The sequence below is a fragment of the Phacochoerus africanus genome, chromosome 16 (assembly GCF_016906955.1).
Source record: "Phacochoerus africanus isolate WHEZ1 chromosome 16, ROS_Pafr_v1, whole genome shotgun sequence".
Lineage (NCBI taxonomy): Eukaryota > Metazoa > Chordata > Mammalia > Artiodactyla > Suidae > Phacochoerus > Phacochoerus africanus.
Genome location: NC_062559.1, coordinates 11075114 through 11102358, shown reverse-complemented (window position 1 = coordinate 11102358; position 27245 = coordinate 11075114). Strand labels below are relative to the sequence as shown.

At 40.4% G+C, this 27245-nt stretch overlaps 1 protein-coding gene and 1 pseudogene across 4 annotated transcripts in view; one reads left to right on the top strand and one right to left on the bottom strand.

Moving 5' to 3' along the window:
- TRIM24 (tripartite motif containing 24) overlaps nt 1-27245 on the top strand; it is a 96427-nt gene that overhangs the window by 25057 nt on the left and 44125 nt on the right. For all 4 annotated transcript variants that reach the window (XM_047763040.1, XM_047763037.1, XM_047763038.1 and 1 more), the window contains 3 exons: nt 10468-10586; nt 18547-18694; nt 21766-21898. In XM_047763040.1, coding sequence (XP_047618996.1) covers nt 10468-10586; nt 18547-18694; nt 21766-21898 — 400 coding nt within the window. The remainder of the gene's footprint in view (nt 1-10467; nt 10587-18546; nt 18695-21765; nt 21899-27245) is intronic.
- LOC125117275 (mitochondrial import inner membrane translocase subunit Tim23-like) lies at nt 14371-14885 on the bottom strand (annotated as a pseudogene).

The window sequence follows — 27245 nt, the reverse complement described above, 5'->3', positions numbered from 1 at the left end:
TAGATCTTGATTTTTAGACTTTTCTTCATTAAACACATGGGTTGTTTGGAAGTAAGTTGTTCACTTTCCACATATTTGAGGGTTTTCCAGTTCTCTCTATTAAAATTGTTTTCTAAGTTTATCTCATTGTTTTCATATTTTGTGTTTTTGATTTTAGTTCTAGTAATCTATCTGTACTTGTTTTATTGCCCAGTATATGTTACATCTTGGTGAATAACCCATTCACACTATAAGAATATGCATCCTGCTAACAAATTGGATCGAGTTATTTGATTTTTTTCTTGTTGTTCAAGTCTTTTATATCTTAATTGATTCTCTGTCTACTGGTCTATTGAATATACTGAGAGGGGAGTGGAAATCTCACGTATCATGTGGATTTGTCTGTTTCTCTTGACAACTATATCAGTTTTTACGTTATGTGTTTTGACCCTCTGTTGATTAGGCATATGAGCTTTTAGGATTGTATGTCTTTAGGAGAAATCAAGCTGTTCATCATTATGCACTGTCCTCACTTTACATCTGGTAGTAGTTCTAGTTTTGTTGTCTACTCTGGTAGAAGTATTAAATCCTCTAGGTTTCTTTTTTTTTTTCTTTTTACATGATTTCAAGATTTATTATAAAGCTACAAAATGAAGACAATATAGTAACTGGATTTCCATATGCAAAAAACCCCATCATGTTTTGATTCATACTTTGCACTATGCACAAAAAATAACTCAAAATGAATCACTGACCTAAATGTAAAACATAAAACTATAAAACTTCTAAAGGAAAACATAGGAGAAAATTTCTGTGATCTCGAGTTAGGCAATGATTTCTGATATATGACACAAAAGCATGGTCCAAAAAGGAAAAAATTAATAAATTGAACTCTATAAAAATTTAAAATATCTGCTCTTCTAAAAACAGTTTTAAAAATGAAAAGAAAAGCCCCAGACTGGGGGAAAGTATTTGCAAAGCATATATCTCAGGAAGGCTTGCACCAAGAAAATATACATATAAGTAAATAAATGTGTGTGTGTGTGTGTCTGTGTGTGTGTGTGTGTGTGTATATATATATATATATATATATATATATATATATGCCAGATATATAGAACCTGTCTCATCCTGCTTGGACTTTCATAACAAAATCCTATAGACTGGGTAGCTTAAACAACAGAAACTTACTTTCTCACAATTCTGGAGGCTGAAAATCTGAGATGAGAGTGCCAGCAGGGTAGAATACTGGCAAGGACTCTATTTCCAGCTTATAGACAGCAGCCTGCTTGCTGTGTCCTCATGGAACCTCCTCAGGGCACATGCATTCTCTTTTCATAAGGCTGCCAATTCTGTAGGATTAGGACCCCACCCTGTGACCTCATTTAACCTTAACTAATCTCTAAAACTCCGATTTCCAAGTATAGTCAGTGGAGATTAACACTTTAGCACATGAATTTGGGGGGACACAATCCCATTAATAGTAATAACTTAAAACTCAGTCATTAAAAAACCAATTTTAAAATGAGATAAAGATTTGAACAAACACACAAAAAAAGATACCTATCTGACAAATACACATGAGATGATGTGCCAAATCACTGGTCACAAGTGAAATCAAATCAAAACCACTGTAAGGAGTTCGCTTTGTGGCTCAGTGGAAATGAATTTGACTAGCATCCATGAGGATGCAGATGCAGCTCGAATCTGGCTTTCCTGTGGCTGTGGCATAGGCTGTGGCAGCTGAAGCTCCGATTTGACCCCTGGCCTGGGAACCTCCATATGCCTGGGTGTAACGCGAAAAAGACAAATAAAAACAAAAAACCACCACAGTAGCAGATCACCACACACCTTTAAGCTTTCTTTTTTTTTTTTTTGTCTTTTGTCTTTTTTGTTGTTGTTGTTGCTATTTCTTGGGCCGCTCCCGCGGCATATGGAGGTTCCCAGGCTAGGGGTCCAATCGGAGCTGTAGCCACCGGCCTACGCCAGAGCCACAGCAACGCGGGATCCGAGCCGCGTCTGCAACCTACACCACAGCTCACGGCAACGCCGGATCGTTAACCCACTGAGCAAGGGCAGGGACCGAACCTGCAACCTCATGGTTCCTAGTCGGATTCGTTAACCACTGCGCCACGACGGGAACTCCTTTAAGCTTTCTTTTGATCCTCGTTTGCATGAAATATTTTCTTCCATCCTCTCACTTTGAACTTGTATGTGTCCCTAGAAGTGAAGTGGGTCTCTTTGAAGACAGCGTGTATATGGGTCTTGTTTTTGTATCCATTCAGCCAGTCTGTATCTGTTAGTTGGGGCATTTAGTCCATTAACGTTTAAGGTAATTATTGATATGTATGTTCTTACTGCCATTTTATTAATTGCTTTGGATTTGTTTTTGTTGCTCTTTTTTCTTTCCTTCCTCTTTTGTTCTCTCCTCTTCTAGTTTGATGACTATCTTTAGTGTTGTATTTGAGTTGATTTTTCTTTGTGTATCAATTGTAGATTTTTGGTTTGCAGTTATTCTGAAGTTTCGATGTAAGAGTCTATATGTATATGAGATTGTTTTAAGTTGTTCTCTTAATTGCAAGTTCATCTCCAGTGTCCTGCATTTGCACCCATCTCCTCTCATGATTTCTGATTTTGGTATAATTGTGCATGGATGAGTTCATATCTTTACTGTATATATACCTTTACTGGTGAGCCTTGTCATTTGTGGAGTTTTTGTTCCTGTTGCTGTCTTTTCTTTTCTGCCTAGAGAAGTTCCTTTGGTATTTGTTGTAAGGTTTAGTGTTGCTGAATTCTCTCAGCTTTAGCTTATCTGTGAAGGTCTTGATTTCTCCTTCAAATCTGAATGAGAGCCTTGCTGGGTAGAGTAATCTTGGTTGGAGGTTTTTTCCTTTCATCACGTTAAGCATATCATGCCACTCCCTTCTGGCCTGCAGAGTTTCAGCTGAAAAATCTGCTGATAACCTTATTGAAGTTCCCTTGTATGTTATATTTTTCTTTTCCCTAGCTGCTTTCAAGATTTTCTCTTTGTCTTTAATTTTGGTCAGTTTGATTAGTATGTGTCTTGGAGTATTCCTCCTTCAGTTTATTTTATTTTATTTTATTTTATTTTATTTTATTTTATTTTATTTTATTTTGTCTTTTTAGCTATTTCTTGGGCTGCTTCTGCGGCACATGGAGGTTCCCAGGCTATGGGTTGAATCGGAGCTGTAGCTAGCCACTGGCCTACACCAGAGCCACAGCAACGTAGGATCCAAGCCGCGTCACTTTATTTTATATGATATTTATATTGTGCTTCCTGGATTTGAGTGGGTGGTTCCTTTCCCATGTTAGGGAAGTTTTTGGCTGTTATCTCTTGGAATATTTTTTCTGTCCCCTTCTCTCTCTCTTCTCCTTCTGGCACCCCTATAATACAGATGTTGGTGCATTTAACGTTGTCCCAGAGATCTCTGAGACTCTCTTCATTTGTTTTCAATCTTTTCTCTCTTTTCTGTTCCGCATCTGTCCTCCACCTTGCTTATTCGTTCTTCTGCCTCCTGTATTCTGCTGTTAGCTGATTCTAGTGAATTTTTTATTTACAGTTACTGTATTTTGCATCTCTTCTTGTTTAAGTTTTATATCTTGTATCTCTTTGTCAGTGTTTCCTGTAAGTTATCCATCTTTGCCTCCAGTTTATTTCCAGTGTCTTGCATTGTCTTCAGCATCAACAGTCTAAAGTCTTTTTCTTGGAGGCTGAGAATCTCCTCATTGCTTAGCTGATTTTCTGGGATTTTTCCTTTCTCCCTCATCTGAGTTATAGTTCTCTGTCTTTTCATTTTTACAGGTTTTTGGTGTGGTGACCTTTTTACAGATAATAGGGTTGTAGCCTCTCTTACTTCTGGTGTCTGCCCCCCTTGTGGCTGAAGTTGGTGTGGGGGCTTGCTGTAGGCTTCCTGATAAGAGGGGCTGATGGCTGTCCACTGGTAGGTGGAGCTGATTCTAATCCCTCTGGTGGGTGAGGGTAGTCTCTGGATGGGATTAGAGGTAGCTGTGTGCCTGAGGGGTCTTTTGGGAGCCTGCTTACTGAGGGGTGGGGCTGATCCCACCTGGGTTGTTGTTTGCCCTGGGGCTTCTCAGCACTGACGGGTGGGGCCAGATTTTCCCAAAATGGCCACCCCCAGAGAAAGGCTGCTGAATATTCCCGAGAGCTTTGCTTCCAATGGCCTTCCCTCACATCAAGCTGCATTCACCCGTTTTTCCCAGGATGTCTTCCAAGAACTGTGGTCAGGTTTGACCCCGATCCCTATGGGGACCTCGCTCTGCCCTGGGATCCAGTGCACGTGAAAGTCTGTGTGCGCCTTTTAAGAATGGGGTCTCCATTTTCCCCAGTCCCATGGCTCCTGTGCACAAGCCCCACTGGCCTTCAATGCCAGATGCTCCAGGGGCTCTTTCTCCCAGTGCCGGATCCCTGCATATGAGAGTTTGATGTGGGGCTCAGTACTCTGACTCCTGTAGGTGAGTCTCAGTTTCCAGTCTGTGGAGCTTCCCACCCAGGAGGTATGGGGTTGTTTATATCGCAAAATTGCTCCTCCTACCTCTTGATGTGGCCTCCTCTTTTTCTTCTGGAGTAGGATATCTTTTTTAAGGTTTCTGGTCCATTTGAGTGAAGATTGCTCAGCCATTAGTTGTGAATTTTGTTGTTTTTAGGAGAGAAGTTGAGCTCCAGTCCTTCTATTCCACCATCTTAATCCCATCTGTCCCCTCTAGGTTTCATATGCTTATTATTTTAATGTGTAGCTATTTCCATCCTTTCATTTTCTTTAACTTGTGTATTTTGGTTGGGTTTCTTCTAGGTAGCATTTAATTTGGTCTTTTGTTACACAACTGTAGAACGCCATCAATGGTATCGACAGGACCATGGACAGAGCACTATTTGACATTGTATAGATCCTCCCAGTTTTCTCCTGTGGATGTTGAGGCACAGTTTCCTGACTGGTGGTGATCCGTCTTATGGTCCTGTCCTTCACCTTACCTGTGCCTGTGATCCACAGTGTGTAAAAGAGGATCTAAATTCACATACATCTCTTTTATAGAGATGAGTAATCAGAGTTGCCACCTGTTTCTAGTACTTAATATCAAAGCATTAGCCCTGCATTATGCTTAGGTTTAGACACTAAAACTTCACCAAGGCGTTCCCGTCGTGGCTCAGTGGTTAACGAGTCTGACTAGGAACCATGAGATTGCGGGTTCGGTCCCTGGCCTCGCTCAGTGGGTTAAGGATCTGGCATTGCCGTGAGTTGTGATGTAGGTCGCAGACCCGGCTCGGATCTGGCGTTGCTGTGGCTCTGGCGTAGGCTGGTGGCTACAGCTCCGATTGGACCCCTAGCCTGGGAATCTCCATATGTCTCGGTATCGGTCCAAGAAATGGCAAAAAGACAAAAAAAGAAAAAAAAAACTTAACTGAAAGGAGATAGCAAGTCTTACATCTCAAAACCCAAAACTATAAATATTTAATTTGTAGGAAAAAAAGACAAAAATTAGATCCTAGTACATTTGTCCCGCTACTTTTGTAAGTGTGTAATTTTCTGATTTCTGATTATATAATTATCTAAACATCTTTCATGATTTCATTTAGCAAACATGGAAATTGACGTGTGACTTCAACAGTCCTTTCTTTTCCTTTAATGTACAGGTAAATAGAATACTGAATTGTTAGTTGTTTTAACTTGAATAATAAATAAGTGATTTCTGGGAGTTCCTCTTGTGGCTCTCCAGGTTATGAACCCAGCTAGCATCCATGGGGATGCAGGTTTGATCCCTGGCCTCACTCAGTGGCTTAAGGATGCAGTGTTGCCATGAGCTGTGGTGAGGCCACAGACACTGCTTGAATCTGGTGTTGCTGTGACTGTGGTGTAGGCTGGCACCTTCAGCTCCAATTCAGCCCCTAGCCTGGGAACTCCCATGTGCTGCAGGTGAAGCCCTAAGGTGGTAGTGGGGGAGGGCGGGAAGACAACAAATAAATAGGCGATTTCTTTGTTTAGCTTATTCTCATTGCATAGTCTAAAATCTTCTGATACCAGCAAAGAGAAGCAATTTATAGCATTTATACTAGTCCATTTGTTTTACTGTTTCTCTTGCATTATAGTTGACTCCCTGTGTGCCTTTCAGATTTCAAATTTTCCCTTTTCAAAAATGGGAATTGAATTATGTTTCTGCAGTATTCTCACCCTTCCCAGAATAATATGTCAAAAGAATCACTTTCATATAGATGTTTAGTTATTTACTGTGTAATATGCAGTGCTTGTATTTTTGGTTTTTTTTTTTTACATGCTGACAAGGTACATCTTAAGCTCAGGAGTAAAGCATTGGATGAAGACACAAATTTGAGATTCACCAACATTTAGCCTTAGGTCTATGTTAGGTCTCATTACCTCTGTGACTCAGAAATCATTTGTAGTCCTAGAGATCATTTGAGGGAATGAAGTAGGTGAGGATGTGCTGGTCCTTTGCAAAGGAGTCAACTGTTGTCTGATTTTAAGGGGGGGCACAGAGTATATAATGCACAGTTTTACCGAGTAGCATCCCAGTGTCATCAGCCCCTCTTTATATATTTGTTGATATAATCTGTTTAACAATTCTGCCTCAGATTTGTTCTTTTGAGCTTGGAATATTTAGCACAGTAACTGAAGCACAAGTTCTCAATATGGTAGCCATTACATCATGATTATCATGTGCTGTTATTTTACAGCAGAAGAAATAGAGACTCAGAAAGATTGTTTAGGGGTTATAGAGGAGTCAGCAGAGAGGAATAATCTAGCTCTATATAGCTTTAAAATCCATGCTATATCCTTTTTAAAATGTACTTTCCATGTAGAATGTATGCAAGATGTGTCATTAGGCAGGATTCAGATTTCAGAGTTGCCATTTCATGGTTGTATGACCACGGAGAAATCTGGTGCTCTGTGTCCTGATTTGTAAAATTAGGATAATACTTCAGGCACTAAAGCTGGGTTGCTGAGGGCATTACTTGTCCTCAAGCTTTCTTCTAACCCTAGACTTGGCCTGAGGTGTCACTGGCTTCCACATGTTTGTTTCCATGTGCTCTTGGGCCTTGGAAGTGGTTTGGTTCAGGAAAGACGGATGGGTTAAAATGAGTATTTCTGTCTTGCCAGGCTGCCCTTTTCCTCGTCCTTTGGATAGAGGTAGTAGGCTTTTGTGGACTTTTTCTTTACACCTGTTGGTATTTCTGAGGTGGTAGCTTCGTGAGCACCTACTTTGGAATATATGAAGCTAAAAGGAAACTCAATGAACTCACCATTGTCATCTCAGGTCCTGAGGCCTCTAGACAGTCTGTCGTCTCTCTCCCTTTTTCAGTGTTATATACAATGTCTCTAGTCTTTAGCTGTACTTACTGGAATAAGGAAAAATATGTTTACTCAGTCTTTCTAGTCTGTGAAATGCATTGTCACATCTTTACAGATTTTTTTTTTAATTTATTTTTTTGTCTTTTGTCCTTTCAGGGCTGCCCCTGCAGCATATGGAGGTTCCTAGGGTAGGGGTCGAATCGGAGCTGTAGTCACCAGCCTACACCACATCCGCAGCAATTCCTGATCTGAGCCGCATCTGCAACATACACCACAGCTCATGGCAATGCCGGATCCTTAACCCACTAAGTGAGGCTAGGGATCAAACCTGCAACCTCATGATTCGTAGTCAGATTCGTTTCTACTTCTCCACGACGGGAACTCCTACAGATTTCAATTACTAATTTCTTGTCAGTTCTGTGTTAGCGATATCTTTTCCAGTTGGGGACTTGTCTTACTTTCTTTATGGTAATCTTTTGACTAACTGTAATGCTTAACTTTAATGAAGTTGAATTTATTCATTTTTCCCTCATGCTCTTTTTGTTTCTTAAGAAATTTATTCCAGATAGTTCTTAATCTATCCTATCCCAAAGAATTATTTTTTGAATTGAGTAACGTGGGGATCTGATTTCATTCCCCTCTCACTGTAGAGAACTATGGTACGGTAAAAAGGTCATCTTTCTTTCCACCGAGTTTGAGTGCCACATCTGTCACATGTAAAATGTATATACATGTGATGGAGTTCCCATCGTGGTTCAGCAGAAGTGAATCTGACTAGTAACCATTTGAGGACTCAGGTTCGATTCTTGGCCTCACTCAGTGGGTTAAGGATGTGACATTGCCATGAGGTGTAGGGTAGGTCACAGATGTGGCTCAGATCTGGTGTAGCTGTGGCTGTGATGTACGTAGACCCGTGGCTACAGGTCTGATTCAGCCCCTGGCCTGGGAACCTCCACATGCCGTCAATGCGGCCCTAAAAAAACAAACAAGAAAATATACATATATGTGAGCCTGTCAACATTCTGTTCCATTTTTGTTTATCTTTCATAAATATCACACTGTCTTAATTACTATAGCTTTGCATATTTACTATGCTATCTGGTAGGCATGTCCTCCCAGCTTGTCAAAACTCTACTGCAGTTCCTGTTGGGATTGATTAAAAACTGCATTGAATCTTTCGATATGTTTGGGAGAGAATTGGCATCTTTATCATCACGGACGTGGTGTTTTCATTACCTAGGTATTTTTTAAAATTTTTGGAAAAATTTTTTATTTATATATTTATTTATTTTGCTTTTTAGGGCCGCACCCGCGGCATATGGAGGTTCCCAGGCTAGGGGTCCAATCAGAGCTACAGCTGCCGGCCTACATCACAGCTACAACGTGGGTTCTGAGCCATGTCTGCAACCTGCACCACATCTGGCAATGCCAGATCCTTAACCCACTGAGTGAGGCCAGGGATCAAACCTGTCACCTCATAGTTCCTAGTTGGATTTGTTTCTGCTGCTCCACAACGGGAATTTCAACCTAGATATTTTTTGATAACTCTAAGTATAGCTTAGCATTTTTCTCCACGGTGGCCTTTTATGTTAAAAAAATTTATTCCTACGTACTTAATATATTTTTGTTGCTATTGTAAAATGTTTTTTTTATTTAAAACTTTTGTATATTGCTTGAATATAGCAATGAAATTGATCTTTGGATTATTTTGTGCTCATGCTTGATGCATTTCCTTTTGTAAAACATTTGTCTGGGAACTTGATTACAGTCTCCTTGGTAAATTGCAGTATCAAGTTTATATTAAATTGTTTAATGAAATTTTATATTTTAATTAATATAGTTACTAATTATTATTGTTTTACCAAACACTGTGAAAGATTTTTTATTCCCCCTGAAGGAATGCTGTTTGTACATGTTAAAGAAAGCAGACTGGAGTTCCGAATCTCCTGCGGAGATTTCAAACAAATGAGTGTGTCCATGTTCCACTTTCAGAAATCCTGATTAGGTCCAGAACGAACCAGAACTCTTTGTTCTTTCAGAATTCTCCATATGATTCTGCACATCTCTATCTGAAACACACTGGGCGAGAAGTTGCTAAACAAACAACAGAAAGAATAGCCCAAAGGGGTGTTTGTTTGGAAGAGCATCTCATCTACAATTATAAGCATTTATTCATCACCTAATGATATACTAGTGTGAGACATCCACATCCACACCCCACATATAAACACACACCTAATATCCATATATGTGCATAATGTGAATTGCTTTGTGTTAAGTAATAGCAAGTGTGAATTTGAAGAGAGCGAACATTGTGAAAGAACCCATTCACAGTTTGGATGCTATGTGTTGGTTTGGTATCAGGATATTTGTATTAAACCTTAGACTCTAAGCTCGTGGATATAAATAATAGGATTGTTGCTTGTCTAAGGTGGGGGATAGGAGCTGGGCAAAATGCATGAAGAGGATCGGAAGAGATGAGTTTCCAATTATAAAATGAATAAGTTATGCGGTTGTGTGTACACGATGGTGACTGTAGTTAATAATACTGTATTGCCTATTTGAAAATAGCTGGGGAGGAGTTCCCGTCCTGGCGCAGCTGAAATGAATACGACTAGGAACCATGAGGTTGTGGGTTCAATCCCTGGCCTTGCTCAGTGGGTTAAGGATCTGGCGTTGCCGCGAGCTGTGGTGTAGGTCACAGATGTGGCTTGGATCTGGCATTGCTGTGGCTCTATAGACCCCTAGCTTGGGAACCTCCATATGCCGTGGGTATGGACCTTAAAAAAAAAAAAAAAAAAAACCAAAAAACCAAGGAAGTAGCTGGGGAGTGCATCTTAAAAGTTCTTGCTGCAGGAAAAAAAAATGTTGGGAGTTCCCTGGTGGTTCAGCAGGTTAAGGATCCAGAATTGTCACTGCTGTGGCAAGGGTTTGATCCCTGGCCTGGAAACTTCCACATGCCTCATGATAAGGCCAAAAAAAAGAAGAAGAAGAAGTAATTGTGTGGTGACAGATGTTAACTGAATTTGTTGTGGTTGTCATTTTGCAAATTATACAATATTGAATCATTACGTTGTACACCTTAATCAAATATAGTGTCATGTCAGTTCAAAAAACACTTAGAATGCAATTTTGTCTTTCCCAGTTGGAGTCATTCGATGTCCGGTTTGCAGCCAAGAATGTGCAGAGAGACACATCATAGATAATTTTTTTGTGAAGGACACTACTGAGGTTCCCAGCAGTACAGTAGAAAAGTCTAATCAGGTAAGTGTATTAAATTGTGAATCTCTGGATCACTTTGCTGTATGTAGGAAATTGACAGAACCCTGTAAACCAACTATAATGGAAAAAATAAAAATCGTTAAAAAATAAAGTTTTGGAGTTCCCGTCATGGTGTAGTGGAAATGAATCCGACTAGGAGCCATGAGGTTGTGGGTTTGATCCCTAGCTTTGCTCAGTGGGTTAAAGATCTGGTGTTGCCGTGAGCTCTGTGGTATAGGTTGCAGATGCAGCTCGGATCCTGCATTGCTCTGGCTGTGGTGTAGGCTGGCGGCTGTAGCTCCAGTTGGACTCCTAGCCTGGAGTCCGTATGCCGCAGGTGCGGCCCTAAAAAGACAAAAGACAAAAAAAAAATAAAATAAAAAGTAAAGTTTTGAATCTTTTGCCTCCTCTTAATTAAGTAGCATTAAACACTGGAGAGCTCTTAAAATAAAAGATGTCAGGAGTTCCCGTCGTGGCGCAGTGGTTAACGAATCCGACTAGGAACCACGAGGTTGCGGGTTCGGTCCCTGCCCTTGCTCAGTGGGTTAAGGATCCGGCGTCGCCGTGAGCTGTGGTGTAGGTTGCAGACGTGGCTCAGATCCCGCGTTGCTGTGGCTCTGGCGGAGGCCGGTGGCTACAGCTCCGATTGGACCCCTAGCCTGGGAACCTCCATATGCCGTGGGAGCGGCCCAAGAAATAGCAACAACAACAACAACAAAAAAGACAAAAAAAATAAAAATAAAAATAAAAGATGTCAGATGTATTAGACCATTATATGTATGAAGTTGTGTGATATTTTAAAGGTGTATAAGAATAATGAATAATTCATCTTAAGGAATAAACAGTGCCAATACCAGAGGTCCTTATTCCACCCTAACCTTCCCTATTCCCTCAGAGAAAAACCTTGTTCTATATTTGCTATTATGCCGTTTCACTTTTTTTTTTTGTCTTTCTTGGGCCCCACTCATGGCCTATGGAGGTTCCCAGGTGGGATGTCGAATCTGAGCTACAGCCACCAGCCTGCACCACAGCCACAGCAACTCAGGATCTGAGCCACAGCAACTCTGTGGTCTAAACCACAGCTCTCGGCAACGCCAGATCCTTAACCTATTGAGCGAACCCAAGTCCTCATGGATACGAGTCATGCTCATTACTATTGAGCCATGACAGAAACGCCTCTTTTTTGGTCTTATTTCATTTCTGTGTAATTGCACTATATATTGACAGATTTTTTTTTTTAATTTCAAGCCCCTCCCCTTAAAATTTTTTTTTTGTTTTAACAGTAAACTATAATGATATTTATGGAAAATTCCATGTTTTGATCAGTACAGTTTTTACATTTAATAATGTTTTCTTTTCTACATGCTGTCTTTTAAAGCCTCATTTGGGAGCATTGTCCAAGGTGTTGCATTTAGAGACCTGCGAGTGTTTTGTTTTGTGTTTTCTCCTCCTTCTGTTACTCACATGCAGAATGTTTCTCCTCGTCTCTTAAACCTAACGCACAGGTCCTTAGTCGGTGGACTGTAGTACTCCCGGGGAGGTGAGCTCTGATGAATTCCACACTGTGTGCTAAGTATAATGTATCAGTGTACTTGGGGATCAAGAGTCGCTGATCATTTCTCTCGGCAGTTCCTCTAATTGGGAATAGAAGATCTGTGAAGGCTCTGAATCTGGTTATGGAAATATTACTAATTTAAAATGTCTAAGAGGTAATGTTTAGGACTCTTTGGTATTCACACAACTAAATTTCTGTACTCATCATTTTCAGCTTTTTGATTCCTGGGGAAACTAGGAAATTAAGAGTTTACTTTAAATAAACATAGCTGCAGCTAATGAAAGTACCTCTTTTTATTTCAAGAGTATCTATAGTTTTTCCTAAGGTGGCCTTTGTCAAAGACTAAAACAGGGCTTTGTTCAGGTAGTAAAACTTTGAATTGTTGTGAAACCAGCTTTAAAGAGTGGAAACATAATTATGTGAGTTTACAGTGTCCAGTACGTAAACCTTCTGAAAGTTCTCTTCTGAGAACTAATGATTTTGTCCCTCTCTTCTAGAGTGTCCTGTCACTTAGTTTCATACATGATGGTGTTTGTACTAGACAGTCTTTGTGAGTCATTTCACTGACCAGCTGTACTTTGTTAGGTGAACTCTGTTAAGGCTCAGTCCAGAAAATTCAAAGTAGCATAAATAATCAACAGGGTAGAGTAATGATATGACATGCAGTGACAAGGGATGAGACGGGATGATAATTGAAGGGATTCTAATTTTATTTTATTTTATTTTTTTGGTCTTTTTAGGGCTGCATTCGTGGCATGTGGAGGTTCCTGGGCAAGGTTCGAATCGCAGCTTAGCTGCTGGCCTACACCATAGCCACAGCAACTCGGAGTCTGAGCCACTTCTGTGATATACACCACAGCTCACGGCAACTCTGGATCCTTAACCCACTGACCAAGGCCAGGAATTGAACCTGTGTCCTTGTGGATACTAGTTGGGTTCATTAACTGCTGAGCCACAGTGGGAACTCCAGAATTTTAATTTAAAAGTCAGATTTAAGAGTCTGCTTTATGTGTCTGTGTATCAGTTAGTTTTCAGTGTGTTTGTATTTACTTATTCTGTCACAAAACACAGTAGGAAGAAGTTATAATCAATTCAACTAGAGAGAGAATCCTGTAGACATCTTCAGTGAGGATAGAGGGGATGGGGAGTTTATTAAATCTGGTTCCAGTATAGGGGTATTTTGGGAACGAAGACTGGAGGGGTTGATAATGCAGGATGAATGGGAGCTAGGGAGCACTAGGTGAGAGGTGGTGCAAGCCAAGCTAGCCTGGTGTGGCGACAAGGAAAGGAAGGTGGTAAATTACTGTCCGCATAGGACTTACTGTACCTGATTGAATGTGGAAGGTGAGAGAGGGCTCACTGCCAGGACGGTGGGGGCCTATCACAGTGACTAAGGGAGCATCTAGGTAGGTAGAGGCAAATAAAATTGGTCTTGCATGCAGTTGAGTTTGCCTATAAGACTAAGGTGGAAATGGCATCTTTGGTCAGATTAGAGCTCTAAACACAGTTCCTAGGTAGAGGTACTTTTAGAGACTTTTTGTTACGGATAATTTCAAGCATTATTGTAAAAGTGGGAGAGGAAGCAGTGTAGCATGATAAACTCCCATATACCCATTACTTAGCTCGATGGTTACCAACTCTTGTTTTATGTTGAAGTTAGTCCCTGGTATTTTATCATCTAATCTTTAAATATTTCAGTGTTTATTTCCTTTTTTGTTTGTTTTGTTTAATTTTTAATTTTTTTTTTTTTTGGTTATTTTCACCCTTTATTGGGAATACAGGGCAGTATTACAGACTTGGATCATTAAATGAATAAATGTGGTGATACAGTATTGACAACAAGATGACCTGAATTCTGGGAGTAAGTGGTTTTCCAAGGAGTAGGAGAGAAAAGAGATGCAAGATCTTCAAAGGAGAAGCAAACCACTTACTCAGCTGCGGGAGGGTTCTGGCTTCACCTCACTAACGGCTGGAAGGAGTGCCAGTCCGAGTCAGCTGTCCATGATCCTCATCCTGGCAAATTGGAGCCTCCAGTTTCTCAGACTAAGGGTAGATAGAAAAGGGAGTGACTCCAGACTAACTTCTAAGTTGATCTGGATGACTACGGAAGTGTCCTCCATGCATAAACTAGCAGAAGCTTGAGAGTGACGGTGGCCGTAAGGAGCCTCTCATGTGCTCCCAGTTACTGTAGAGTGTGTGGAGGCTCGTAAGTGTTAGTCCTGCTAGACCACCTCATGCTGCCCCTCGAAGACCACCGGTACATTTATGCAACATGCCTGTCCTGGTTCCAGCTGCTACTGTGTTGGGGTCATCTTGTGCACCTCTTGCTTTCTCAGCGATGACACCAAATGCACCATAGAGCAAAGCCAGAGAACCTGGAGTATTAGCCCAAAGCGGCCCTTGCCTAATCACCATGTTCAGAATCTGTACGTTTCTTGGTTTGCACCAGGCCATGTTCTGCGTTTCTTTCAATCTTAGCCACAGGCCATTTACAGCCCCAAATGCAGCCCCTGTCATACAACATCCTCCGATGGTAAAGGAGGCCAGTTCAAATCGGCCCCGGGTTTTATTAGGTCCAGTTGGAAAAATAAACTTATCTGTATCCTGCACAAGGTATCGTGGATCCACATTTAAATAAGGAGACCAAGGGTTCATACCACTTAGCCAGACTCTAGCCAGCTCCCCCAGCTCTTAAAAAGCCGGCCAACCCCCCTGGTTTTGTTGTTGCTTCCCCCACCTCCCTCCATGGTATCACAGCAAACTGCCAGTCTGCTTCTCCCCACTGCCTCGGGCCGGGATCGGCTACGCGGAAACCCGCGTACCACCACCTCCCTCCACACGATCTCACTGTTTCTTATGTAACACGATTTTTTTTGTAAACATAACTACCATATTAAATTCATAGGTAGAAAATTTATAGTAATTCCTTAATAGCATCAAACGGATAGACAGGGATCAAGGTCTCATCGTAGGGTTTTTTTTTTTCCTTTTTTTAAAAAAAAAAACCCAGTATTTGTTTCTGTAAGAATCCAATAAGGCCTATATAATGCACTTGGTTGATTTGTTTGAGATGTATCTTTTAATTAATCTCAAATTACGCATTGCCCCTTGGCCTTGCTGGCTTTCTTTTTCTTCCCTTTTAACATAATTTGTTGGATAAACTGTCTTGTCAGTCCAGTAAAGTTAGCCTTATTTTGAATTTTGCTGACCATCTCTATAGTCATTTGACATGCTTCCCTGTCTCCTGTATTTTGTGTAAACTAGTGATAAAAATCTAGATTGGAGTCTCCTTCAGTAAGGGGACATACGAATACTTGCATCCATATATCTGTGTATATTTCAAGCAGGAGGTGTATGATGTTGTATTGTTTTGTTTGTTTGTTTGTTTTGGTCTCTTCTAGGGCCGTATCCGCAGCCTGTGGAGGTTCCCAGGCCAGGGGTCAAATGGAAGCTGTAGCCGCTGGCCTGTGCCACAGCCACAGCAATACATGAACTGAGCCTCGTTTGTGACCTGCACCACAGCTCACGGCAATGCTGGATCCTTAACCCACTGAGCAAGGCCAGGGATCGAACCTGCAACCTCATGGCTCCTAGTCGGATTCATTAAACAGTGAGCCACGACAGGAACTCCGCGTTATCTTTTTTTCTGATGTTATTGGCCTTTAATTATCACTGCCAAGTTGCCATATTTCTTTCTTTCTTTTTTTTTTTTTTTTTTGCTTTTTAGGGCTTCATCCTTGGCATATGGAGGTCCCCAGGCTAGGTGTCCAGTCAAAGCTACAGCTGCCAGCCTGTGCCACAGCCACAGCAATGCCAGATCTGAGCTGCATCTGCGACCTACACCACAGCTCATGGCAACGCTGGATCCTTAACCCACTGAGCGAGACCAGGGATCAACCTCGCATCCTCACAGATCCTTGTCGGGTTCATTAACTGCTAAGTCAAGACAGGAACTACTGCTGGCTTTGCTTTCTAAATTTTACCTCTTGTCCTAGAAATCCCTCCCTAACAGTATGTGTAGTGATCCCTTACTCCTTTTTGCTGCCTAATATGGAGATTAAGTTTTAGATGGCATCCTTATAGAGTTGAGAGTTGAAGCTGAGGGAATAGATGAGACTAATCCCCAGATCTAACAAAAATCTACAGAATCAGGGGAGGAGGAGTAGTGGTGGGATCCCAAGAGGCAGTCTGGGAGAGAAAAGGATCTGCAAGTGTCAGGGAATCCAAATGATTTCTAGGAAGTAAGAATTGGTGGCACTGGAGTTCCCGTTGTGGTCAGCAGGTTAAGAACCTGACATAGTGTTTGTGAGGATTTGGATTTGATCCCTGGCCTTTTCAGCGAGTTAAGGATCCGGCGCTGCCACCAGCTGAGGCATAGGTCTTAGACTTGGCTCGGATCGAGCGTTGCTGTAGCTGTGGCATAGGCTGGCAGCCGCAGCTCCAGTTGGACCCCTGCCTGGAATCTTGCATATGCCACATGTGTGGCCCTCAAAAAAAATAAATAAATAAAAGAATGAGCGGTATCAAGCGTTGTTCACAATGTTGAAGACAAGAGCTAAGAAAAGGCAGGTTTGGGTTGTGGAAATGTTATCCAGGTATTTGGAATTTAGCTAATGTAAACCGCTGATTGAGGAGGGAAATTTTTTTCCCCAACCACAAATGATGTCATGGGGACTGTTTATATGTTGTGTACCTTTTTAATAGCTGTTCTCAGAGAATAGTGCCACCATTTACACAGGTCAGCAAGCTGGAAGCAGAGGGGCTGTCCCTGCACCTTCTGTATCCAATGCATCCCCCACGCCAGCCAGTTCTACTTCCCGATCTCCTTCACTCATCTCCACTGCTCCTCACTCTCGATAAACCCCTGAGAAGGACTTCTACTAATCTCCATGTCGAAACCCTTGCTTTTTTCCCCAATCTGTTCTCTACTTTGCAGGGACATTGATTTTTAAAATGCACATCTGTCTGTGTCACCTACTGACTTGAAAGCTTTTAGGAGACTTTTTCAGACAAAGACCAATACTGTTGTGTGATCCTACTCGATCTGGCCCCTGCTGCCCAGCCACCCGCTCCTTCTCTTGCCTGTCTTCCTTCCCCTTGATCTCTCCACTTCAGTCGTACTTGGCTTTCTGTCAGTTCTGTGAACCTGCCATATTCTTGCCAGAGCCTTTGGTACATGCTGTTCTCTCTGCCTAGAAGGCTTTCATCAGTAATTGAGGACTCCACTTTCATATCTTGGACAAATATGATCGCTTTAGAGAAAGCCTCGCCTGGCTCTCTCTCCTTGTGCTTTCCCCAGCCCTACCACCCCACTGGAATCAGATCACTTTCCTCCATCATACGTGCTGACGGCTTCTTTTCCTTTATGGCACTTCTCAATTTGTAGTTTTATGTTAGTGTGATTATTATGTGACTTTCTCATGTTTAGTCTTCAGAACCACTCAGTAAAATCCATGTTGTTATCATTTATTTTATTTTTCTTTTATTTTGTTTTATTTATTTTTGCTTTTTAGGGCCGCACCTGCGGCATATGGAGGTTCCCAGGCTAGGGGTCAGATCAGACCTGTAGCTGCTGGCCTGTGCCACAGCAACCCAGGATCTGAGAGCTCTATCCACCACAGCTTACAGCAATGCTGGATCCCTAACCCACTGAGCAAGGCCAGGGTTTGAACCTGCGCCTTCATGGATGCTAGTCAGATTCGTTAACCACTGAGCCATGATGGGAACACCGCTATTTTAAAGATGAGCATTCTAAGTCACCTGCCCAAGACTATTCAGCTAGTAAGTAGAAGAACTGGGATTTGAACCCACACTTCCATCTAGGAGCCCAGGTGTCAAAAGGGCAGGGACTGGGTTTGCTTTTTCTGATTGTTGTATCCTCAACAAATAGCATAGTGCCTGGAATATTTGACATTGAACTAGGGCTAATGTCTTTTTTTTCCATTTCATATGTTTATAGTTGAAAACATAGTATCAGTTTAAACATAGTATCAGTTTAAGTTTATGAACACTGGGAGGTAACTGACAGAGACAAGCATGCTTGGTATGTCATTAGAATATGATTACCTTTTCTTTTTTTTGTCTTTTTTTTTTTTTTTTTTGCTATTTCTTGGGCCGCTCCCGCGGCATATGGAGGTTCCCAGGCTAGGGGTCGAATCGGAGCTGTAGCTGCCAGCCTAGGCCAGAGCCACAGCAACGCGGGATCCGAGCCGCGTCTGCAACCTAGACCACAGCTCACGGCAACGCCGGATCGTTAACCCACTGAGCAAGGGCAGGGACCGAACCCGCAACCTCATGGTTCCTAGTCGGATTCGTTAACCACTGCGCCACGACGGGAACGCCTGATTACCTTTTCTTACATGTTGTGTTTTTATCTCAAAAATTGATGGGACATGTTTCTTTTATTAGGTATGTACAAGCTGTGAGGATAATGCAGAAGCTAATGGGTTTTGTGTAGAGTGTGTTGAATGGCTCTGCAAGACATGCATCCGAGCTCATCAAAGGGTGAAATTCACAAAAGACCACACTGTGAGACAGAAAGAAGAAGTATCTCCAGGTAATAGTTTTTATCTCTTTTTTTCTCTATCCCTTCCATAGTCATTCTTCCCATACTGACTTGTTCGGATACACCAGTAAGTATTGAATATAGTTTGTATTTTAATACAAGGAAGTCTATGTTGTTTATAGTCTATATTTGAATACTTATAAATGTCGGTAAGTATGAATAGATAAACTGTTCTGCTTTATATTTATACTCACCATCCTCATATAAATGCCTTATGTGAATGTATAGCAAATGAGGAAGAAAGTAGCTTTTAAAACTTTTTTCTTATCTTATTTTTAAGATGATAACAGATGAGCTTTAAAAAAGTTTTAAAACTTTTTTCTCTATGATATTCTTATGGTAAGGCTGTTTCATGATATTTGTTCTATAAATGTATTATTTTTTATTATAGTAAGATATCTGTAACTTAAAATTTGACATTCTAACCATATTAAGTATACAGATCAGTGGCATGAATTGTATTCAACATTGTTATGCAACCATCAGCACTTAGCTGTTTCCAAAACTTTTTTAGCAGCCCCGCAAAGAAACTGTACCCAGCAAATAATGACTCCTTATGTCCTTCTCACCAGCAGCCCCCGCTAACTTCTAGTCCTGTGTCTGTCTCTGTGAATTTGCTTATTTTGGGTATTTCATACAAGTGGACATCCTACGGTATTTTTCCTTCAGTGTCCAGCTTATTGTACTTACCACAATGTTTTCAGGCTCCATCCGTATTGTAATATTTGTCAGAACCTCATTTGGTTTTGTGACTCATTAATATATCTTTGTTTAAAAATTAATTCACTGCTTTTTATTCATTGAGTCAAGTACTGTTTGTACACCTATTCTATATTCCAGAAAGTGTGCTAGATTAAAAAGATGAAAGGTGAATTAGACAGATACTTCCTGCCGTCCAGGAGTTAATAGTATGATGAAGACTAAACAAATTAGGAATCATAGTTCAGGCCTTGGGAGCACGTGAAAGGAGTACCAAACTCAGATTTGGGGATTTGCATTAAAGGCCAAACCTGAGGTTTCAAGGATGAATAGAAATTCATTACAGGAAGGAGAAGGGTGGGCAAAGTGAAGCACATGCACCCATTTCCAGAGGGGGATGTTGAGTGTAGCTGAATAGTAAGATGCAAGAGGAAGAGTGGTAAGAGCTGAGGACGCACAGGGAAAGGAGAATGTCACTTCTGAGATCACCGATGAAGAGAAGACACAAGGGAGCAAAGGCCAGGTATAGACCCAGGTAACTATAATAGATTAGTGCTAGAAAGACCTGCTTTTCTGTGAAGGTAGTCAGTTATTTAAAAGGAGAGCAGAGGACATAGGACTAAAGTAAAGAATGTGAAGGATTCCACATTCCAGTTATTCTTGGAAATAATTCCAGTTAAAAGAGAGTTGAGCTTTGGATTGCATAGTAGCATCAAGGTTCCCTCTGATACAGTTCTTAAAACTTAATCTGTCAGTTCTCGCCAGTCTGATGTGGGGATAGAGAAGGACCAAACTATTTAGGGTTGGAGATTAGCTGGACCGGTGTTCTTGAATTTCCGCAGGGTGAGAGATGCAGAAAATGCCAAGCCTTGGCATGAATTAGTGGGGATGTTAGCTGTATGAAGGCAGTGAAGTTGATGGTGTCAGCTGACAGGGTGAAAGAAAGGATTAGGGACTAGCAATAGCGATAGCTACAGTGAGAGTAGTTAAGAATTGGAAGCTGAGAAAGCAGAAGTTATTAAAGTGGGATGTTTGAATTTATGATTACAGAAATGGAAGAGCAATGGACAAGAAAAAAATCTAGGATGAGACCATGATGTGTAGTAAATTGAATAAGTAGCTAAAATGAGGTGCAGGTTTTCAGAGATGAAAAAGTCTGAGAGGCTTGTGGTACTCTGGGGACTTCTAAATCATCCAGGGTGTTGATGAGACTTAGGCTAGGAGGATGACTGTGAGTCAGAGTCTAAATTCCTCATAAATAAAGGAAGTCTATAAATGGGTGACTAATGCCTTAATCGTCTCCATCAGAATCTCAATAATTATTCCTGAGGAGCCGACGCAAAGCAGGCTGTTGCAAGCCAGCTAAGGAGGTGTGGTCACCCTGCCTACTGTGATGCCCGGATGGCATGAACCTTAGGGAGAAGAGTGCAGGGAGCTATGACAGTACTGATATTGAACCAACTATACATTCATTGTTGGAATTAATTCCATTTAGTCTTTTTTTTTTTTTTTGTCTTTTCTAGGGCCTCTCCCGTGGCATATGGAGGTTCCCAGGCTAGGGGTCTAATCGGGCCTACGCCACAGCCACAGCAACGTGGGAACCAAGCCTCGTCTACTACTTACACTACAGCTCACGGCAGTGCCAGATCCTTAACCCACTGGGTGAGGCCAGGGATCGAACGCACAACCTCATGGTTCCTAGTCAGATTCGTTAACTACTGAGCCACGACGGGAACTCCTCCTTTCAGTCTTGATGTGTTGTGCTTTTAGTATTCTTTTAATGTATTTTTCTCTACTTGGTTATTTTTCCTTTTTTCAGAATTTTATTTATTTTTCCTTTCTTTTTGATATGACTAGATAGTAGGTTACCTTTTCGTTTTTATCTTTAAATTTATCTTAATTACCCTCTCTATACATTTTAGTTCATTTTATATTTAATTTCTCTCAACGTAGCTTTGTATTCTACTTATTTGTATTCTCGTTTTTCCGTTTAACATTGTAACATAAGCCTTGCCGAGTTTTATTTCCACGTTGGATAACTGTTAATAGCAAAAACTTTATGATTAGCCATGTTGATGCGTATGCTCTGTTGAGGAATTTTGCAAAAGTGGGGAAATAATTTTCCCATCACCCCTTTAACACATTTTTCTGCCTTGCATTAAAAAGGTAATCACCCACATTTATTCCATTTAGGTCCCGCTCACTTATCTGGGCTATATTATAAAACCTAGTGGCAATGATGGTGTTGGTGAAACTGCAGCTCCTTTATATCACAACGGATTTGAATATAAATGAACCATCCAGGAATTATTCACTATTTAATTATGTGAATTTCTTCTTTTTGCCTCCCATTGTTTCCACAGAGGCAGTTGGTGTGACCAGTCAGCGACCAGTGTTTTGTCCTTTTCATAAGAAGGAGCAGCTGAAGCTTTACTGTGAAACATGTGACAAACTGACGTGTCGGGACTGCCAGTTGTTAGAACATAAAGAGCATAGGTACCAGCATCTTTCATTATGTACATAGATTTATAACACAGCTTTATGAGGACTAGACAATTGATGGCACCCCAACCCAATGTCGGTCTGCAGATAATGTTTTGTTTGGCTAGCAGTATGTTGGCCTGTTGCAAGATTTTCAAGATTTTTCACCTTGGGTGTTGCAAACTTTGGAGCCAGGTAATTCTGTGTTGTGGGGGGCTGTCTGGTGCCTTGTATGGTGTTAACTGCATCTTTGACTTCTAGTTAACAGATTCCAATAGCATTCTTCCAGTTGTGAAAACCAAACTCTCCAGATATTACCAAATGCCCTGGAGAGCAAAGTCACCAAACCACTGGCCTACATGCTTTTTTTTTTCTTAAGGGCTGCACTGTGGCATATGGAAGGCCCCTGACTAGGGATCAAGTTGGAGCCAACACCACAGCCACAGCAACATGGGATCTGAACCACATCTCTGGGCTGCACCACAGCTCATGGCAACACTGGATCCTTAACCCACTGAGCAAGGACAAGGATCGGAAAGACAGCCTCATAGATATTAGTTACAACAGTAACTCCCCTACACAGTTTTTAAAAAAGCATGGAATTAGTTGCCAGTGTTGTAAATGAGATTTTACATATAAAAAAAAAAAGTTAGATCTTTGATTTTGGTTTGATCGGGGTTTGTTTGGTTTAATAAAATGGAATCTATTCTAGCCCTGGGCTCCATATACTCTCATGTCAATATTTGGCTGGAATTGACTTTAGTCTTCTTTAGAATGGGAAGGCTTTTCTTTTTTTTTTTTTTTTTTTCTTTTTAGTTACTTCTTGGGCCGCTCACGCGGCATATGGAGGTTCCCAGGCTAGGGGTCGAATCGGAGCTGCAGTCTCCGGCCTACGCCAGAGCCACAGCAACTCGGGATCCGAGCCGCGTCTGCGACCTAACACCACAGCTCATGGCAACGCTGGATCCTTAACCCACTGAGCAAGGGCAGGGACCGAACCTGCAACCTCATGGTTCCTAGTCGGATTCGTTAACCACTGCGCCACAACGGGAACTCCGGGAAGGCTTTTCTAAATCATCATAGTCCCTACCAAAGCTTACTTTGAAAGCTGTCTTCCATAGCCATTTGAATTAACAGCAACTGACTTAAAAACAGATTCTGATAAATCAATGCAAATATAATTGGTGAAAATGCTCTGGGCTCCCTATAGTGGCAGACTAGATAATTTGACCAACCATACCAGTGAGGGTCACTTAGAAGACATGGGAAAAATACAGAAATCATTGATGGGATATTTTAGAGCTTGATAATTAAGAGCTAATGGGCCAGGATTGGCATGGAGTGGGAACAGAAAAAGGTATAGGCTTTTTTCCCCTTGGAAGCACTTGGCTAGTGATTGAGGGGTACGTTTAATAAGGCTCACAGAAAAAAAAAATGGGGAAAAAAATAATAATAAGGCTCACAGGACTGAAAGACAGGGATTGGACTTTGGGGATTTCAGAGGTTAAAGACTTCTCCTTGCCTTGAGTTGGGATCCTGAAAGTCTACACTGTCATAGAAAAGATGAGCTAGCTGGTACATAGTTGTTCACAGGTAGGTTCCAAAAGTGCAGAATCGGATCTTCTCGGTAGCCAGAGTGGGATTAAATCAGAATTGTATTGCTGGTACCTCAGAGTACCTGGTAGAATAAAATGAAATCCTCCCTGGAGCAACAAAACATCATCCTAGACCTCAGGTTTATTTAATGAGTTTCATTAAAATGGTTCAGCTCACAATTCGAAGTAACCAAGTATGCTGGGAAATAAGGCAATGTGAACAAAGTCTAGAACTTGGTATTACAATAACTGAAATTAACTCGTTTACAGCAGATTTGGTATGCCAGAAAATGAGTAATGAGCTAGGAGAAAATAACTAAATGAAGCACGATAAACAGAAAGATGGAAAATGGAAGAGGGATGGAGATGATCTAATACAGGGTGCAATTGGGACCCAAGAAGGAGAGAGAGAATGGGAAAGAAACAGCATTTGAGGAAAGAATGTAATAGCTTAGAACTTTGTAATACTGAAGAAAGACATCTGGCCTATGTTCTAGAAGCTGCAGTACTCCCAGCAGAATAATTAAAAAATAATCTTTTTGAAGTGCAAAAAGAAAATAACCACAAAACTAAAATTTTATACCCAATGAATATAGTCCTCAGAATTGAAAGTTAATGACAAAGATGTTTTCAGACAAAATAAACTGGAAGAATACATTCCCCAGTAAACACTCACAGAAGCAAACTTGAGTCAGAAGAAGAATGCTAGGTGATGCATGACAGCACGAAGAGCAGTTAAAAATGGTAAGTCTGGGAGTTCCCATTGAGGTGCAATAGAAATGAATCCGACTAGTATCCATGGCCTTGCTCAGTGGGTTAAGGATCCGGCGTTGCTGTAAGGTCTGGTGTAGGTCACAGGCACAGCTCGGATTCTGAATTACTTTGGCTGTGGCATAGGCTGGCAGCTGTAGCTACGATTTGACCCCTAGCCTGGGAACCTCTATATGCCGTGGGTGTGGCCCTAAAAAAGAAAAAAAGTTATGTGAGTAAATCTAAAATGTTATTGACTTAAGAAATAATAATGTCTTGGTGTGTGTCATGTGTGTGTGATATATCACATACCACATGTTAGGAGGATACAGAACAGAGTTTGTGTTCATGTGTTGTTTAAGAAGAAGGTAGTAAACTACAAATTAATATTAGATGATACATCAATACCTGCATCTTCTGATGTAGAGCAGTCACTAAAAGAATAGTGCAAGTCAATAGGATTACCAAGGTAAGAGAGGGAGGAAGCAGAAAAATTAATAATCAGTCTAAACGCTGGCCAAAAAAAGAAAAAAGGGAAAAAAGAACAAAAGGGATTTAATAAGGCTTTATTAAGTTGTTAGATCTGTAAATGTATTTGTAATCATAATAAATGTGAATGGATAAAGTATTCTAAATTAAAAGATTGCAGGCTGGATAAGAAAGCTAATGGAGAATGTGCTACTTGCTTTTTATAAGAAAAATATGTAAAGCCTATGTATATAAAAAAGAGGGACGGGAAAAGACATTCCATAAAAACACTAACCAGAGGTCAGCTGCTGTATCAAAGTACTTTATTTGGGATAAAGAGAGATACTTCATAACCATAAAATATTCTACCTAAAATATATAAAGCAGTTCTAAATTTATATTCCGCACAGCCTTAGAACATTTAAAGAAAAATAACATTACTTAGAACATAGTGTAAGTTCCCGGGTCAGGTAATGGACCTGCACCACAGCAGCAAACCAAGCTGTTGCAGTGACATCTCCAGATCCTTGGTGCACTGCGCCACAACTGGACGCCAGTGCACATGATTTTCAAACACGGAAAGAAAAATTGGATGTTCTGTGTGGCTTACCAGGTAACAAACCTAATTAGTATCCATCCATGAGGATACAGGTTCGATCCCTGGCCTCATTCATTGGGTTAAGGATCCGTCATGGCTGTAGTGTGTAGGTCACAGAAGCAGTTTGGATTGGATGTTGCTGTGGCTATGACATAGGCCAGCGGCTGCAGCCCCAGTTGGACCCCTAGCTTGGCAACTTCCATATGCTGCAGGTGTGGCCCTAAAAAGCTAACCATATGCCAGGGCAGTTTTACATTTCAAAGAATTGAAGTCATAAATTCTTGTGTGAATTCAGTACAGTCAATCTAGAAAACAATAATGAGAAAAATCTCCATATTTTTGAAAATGAAATGTAATTCATATGAAAACTAAATGCACTGATACATGATCCTGGACTGTATCCCAGACTAGAGGGGAAAAATGTTACTGGGCACGTGACTGAGACAAATTACGTAACTGGAGTATGGTCTGTAGATTACATGAAAGTATTATCTCAGTGTCAAATTTCCTGTATTTAGTAATTATGGTTACATAATAGAATATCCTTGCCTTTAGGAAATGCATGCAAATTATTAAGGCGTTAAAGGGCAGTGGTGAGGCAATGTTTGATAAAGGAATTAATCTTTATAAAGGTATATGTGAGATCTCTGTGCTATATAACTTTGAAATTATTTTTAAAAGAATCAGTTAAAAACAAATGTAAATAAAATATCAAAAAAATTCCAGTAGATATTAGAAGCTATGTTTATCTCAATGATAGTGAAAATACCATTCTTAAGTATACTGCTAAAGCCAGAGGAAAATATATATCATTAAATGCATATATTAGATATTAAGGATAAATAAATGTGCTAAACATTTATCTCAGGTTGTAAAAAGTAGCAAATTAAAGCCGAAATAAGTAGCAAAAGGATCCAGTAAAGACAATGCAAAATTTAATGAAATAGCCAAAGCCCCAAATTGGATCCATCAAAATATTAATAAAATTAACAAATCTCTTTAGTGATTAGAAAAAGAACAGGCTCAAATAACCAATGCCAGGGGTGAAAAGAGGGCATTTGCCACATTTTGTACAGGCACTTAAAAATATAAAAATGTTATCTTTCATTAAATTTGAAAATTTTTACGTGAAATGAGTTAGTTCTTAGAAAATACATTTACCAAAACTAGTGCAAGATAAAATAGAAAATCAAAATGGTCTTTTAAAATTTATTATAAATCTATATGTAACTTTCCCACAAAGAAAACTATAGACCCAAATGATTTCACTGATGAATCTACAAAATAGGTAAGGTAAAAATACATTTTCTATTCCTTCTTGTCCATAGAATTGTAAAATAATTAATTCTCTTCAAGTTGTTTTATGAGAGGAAAAAAAAATGAAAATTACCAAGCAGTGTTATCCATGAAATGAACTTAAAATTTCTAAGAAACACATTAGGAAACCAAATCCAGTAGCATGGTGATTTAACCTTTGAAAATTATTCAAGTAAGTCATCATTTTGGAAGAATAAAGGAAAAATTATATGATCATCTCAGTAGAGGCAGAATTCAGTAAAGAAATACATCCATGATATAAAATCTTAGCAAACTAAGAATAAAAGGAAAATTTCTCAAACCTGATGAACACTAGCTATGAAAGAGAACTAGAAAACGTCATAATGGAATATTGCAAGTTTTTTTTTTAAGTGTAATGATTTCTTTTTTCCATTATAGCTGGTTTACAGTGTTCCGTCAATTTTCTACTGTACAGCATGGTGACCCAGTTACACATACATATATAGATTCTTTTTTCTACATTATCATGCTCCATCATAAGTGACTAGACATAGTTCCCAGTGCTGTACAGCAGAAGCTCATCGCCTGTCATTCCAAAGGCAATAGTCTGCATCTATTAACCACAAGCACCCCATCCATCCCACTCCCTACCCCTCGGCAACCACAAGTCTAT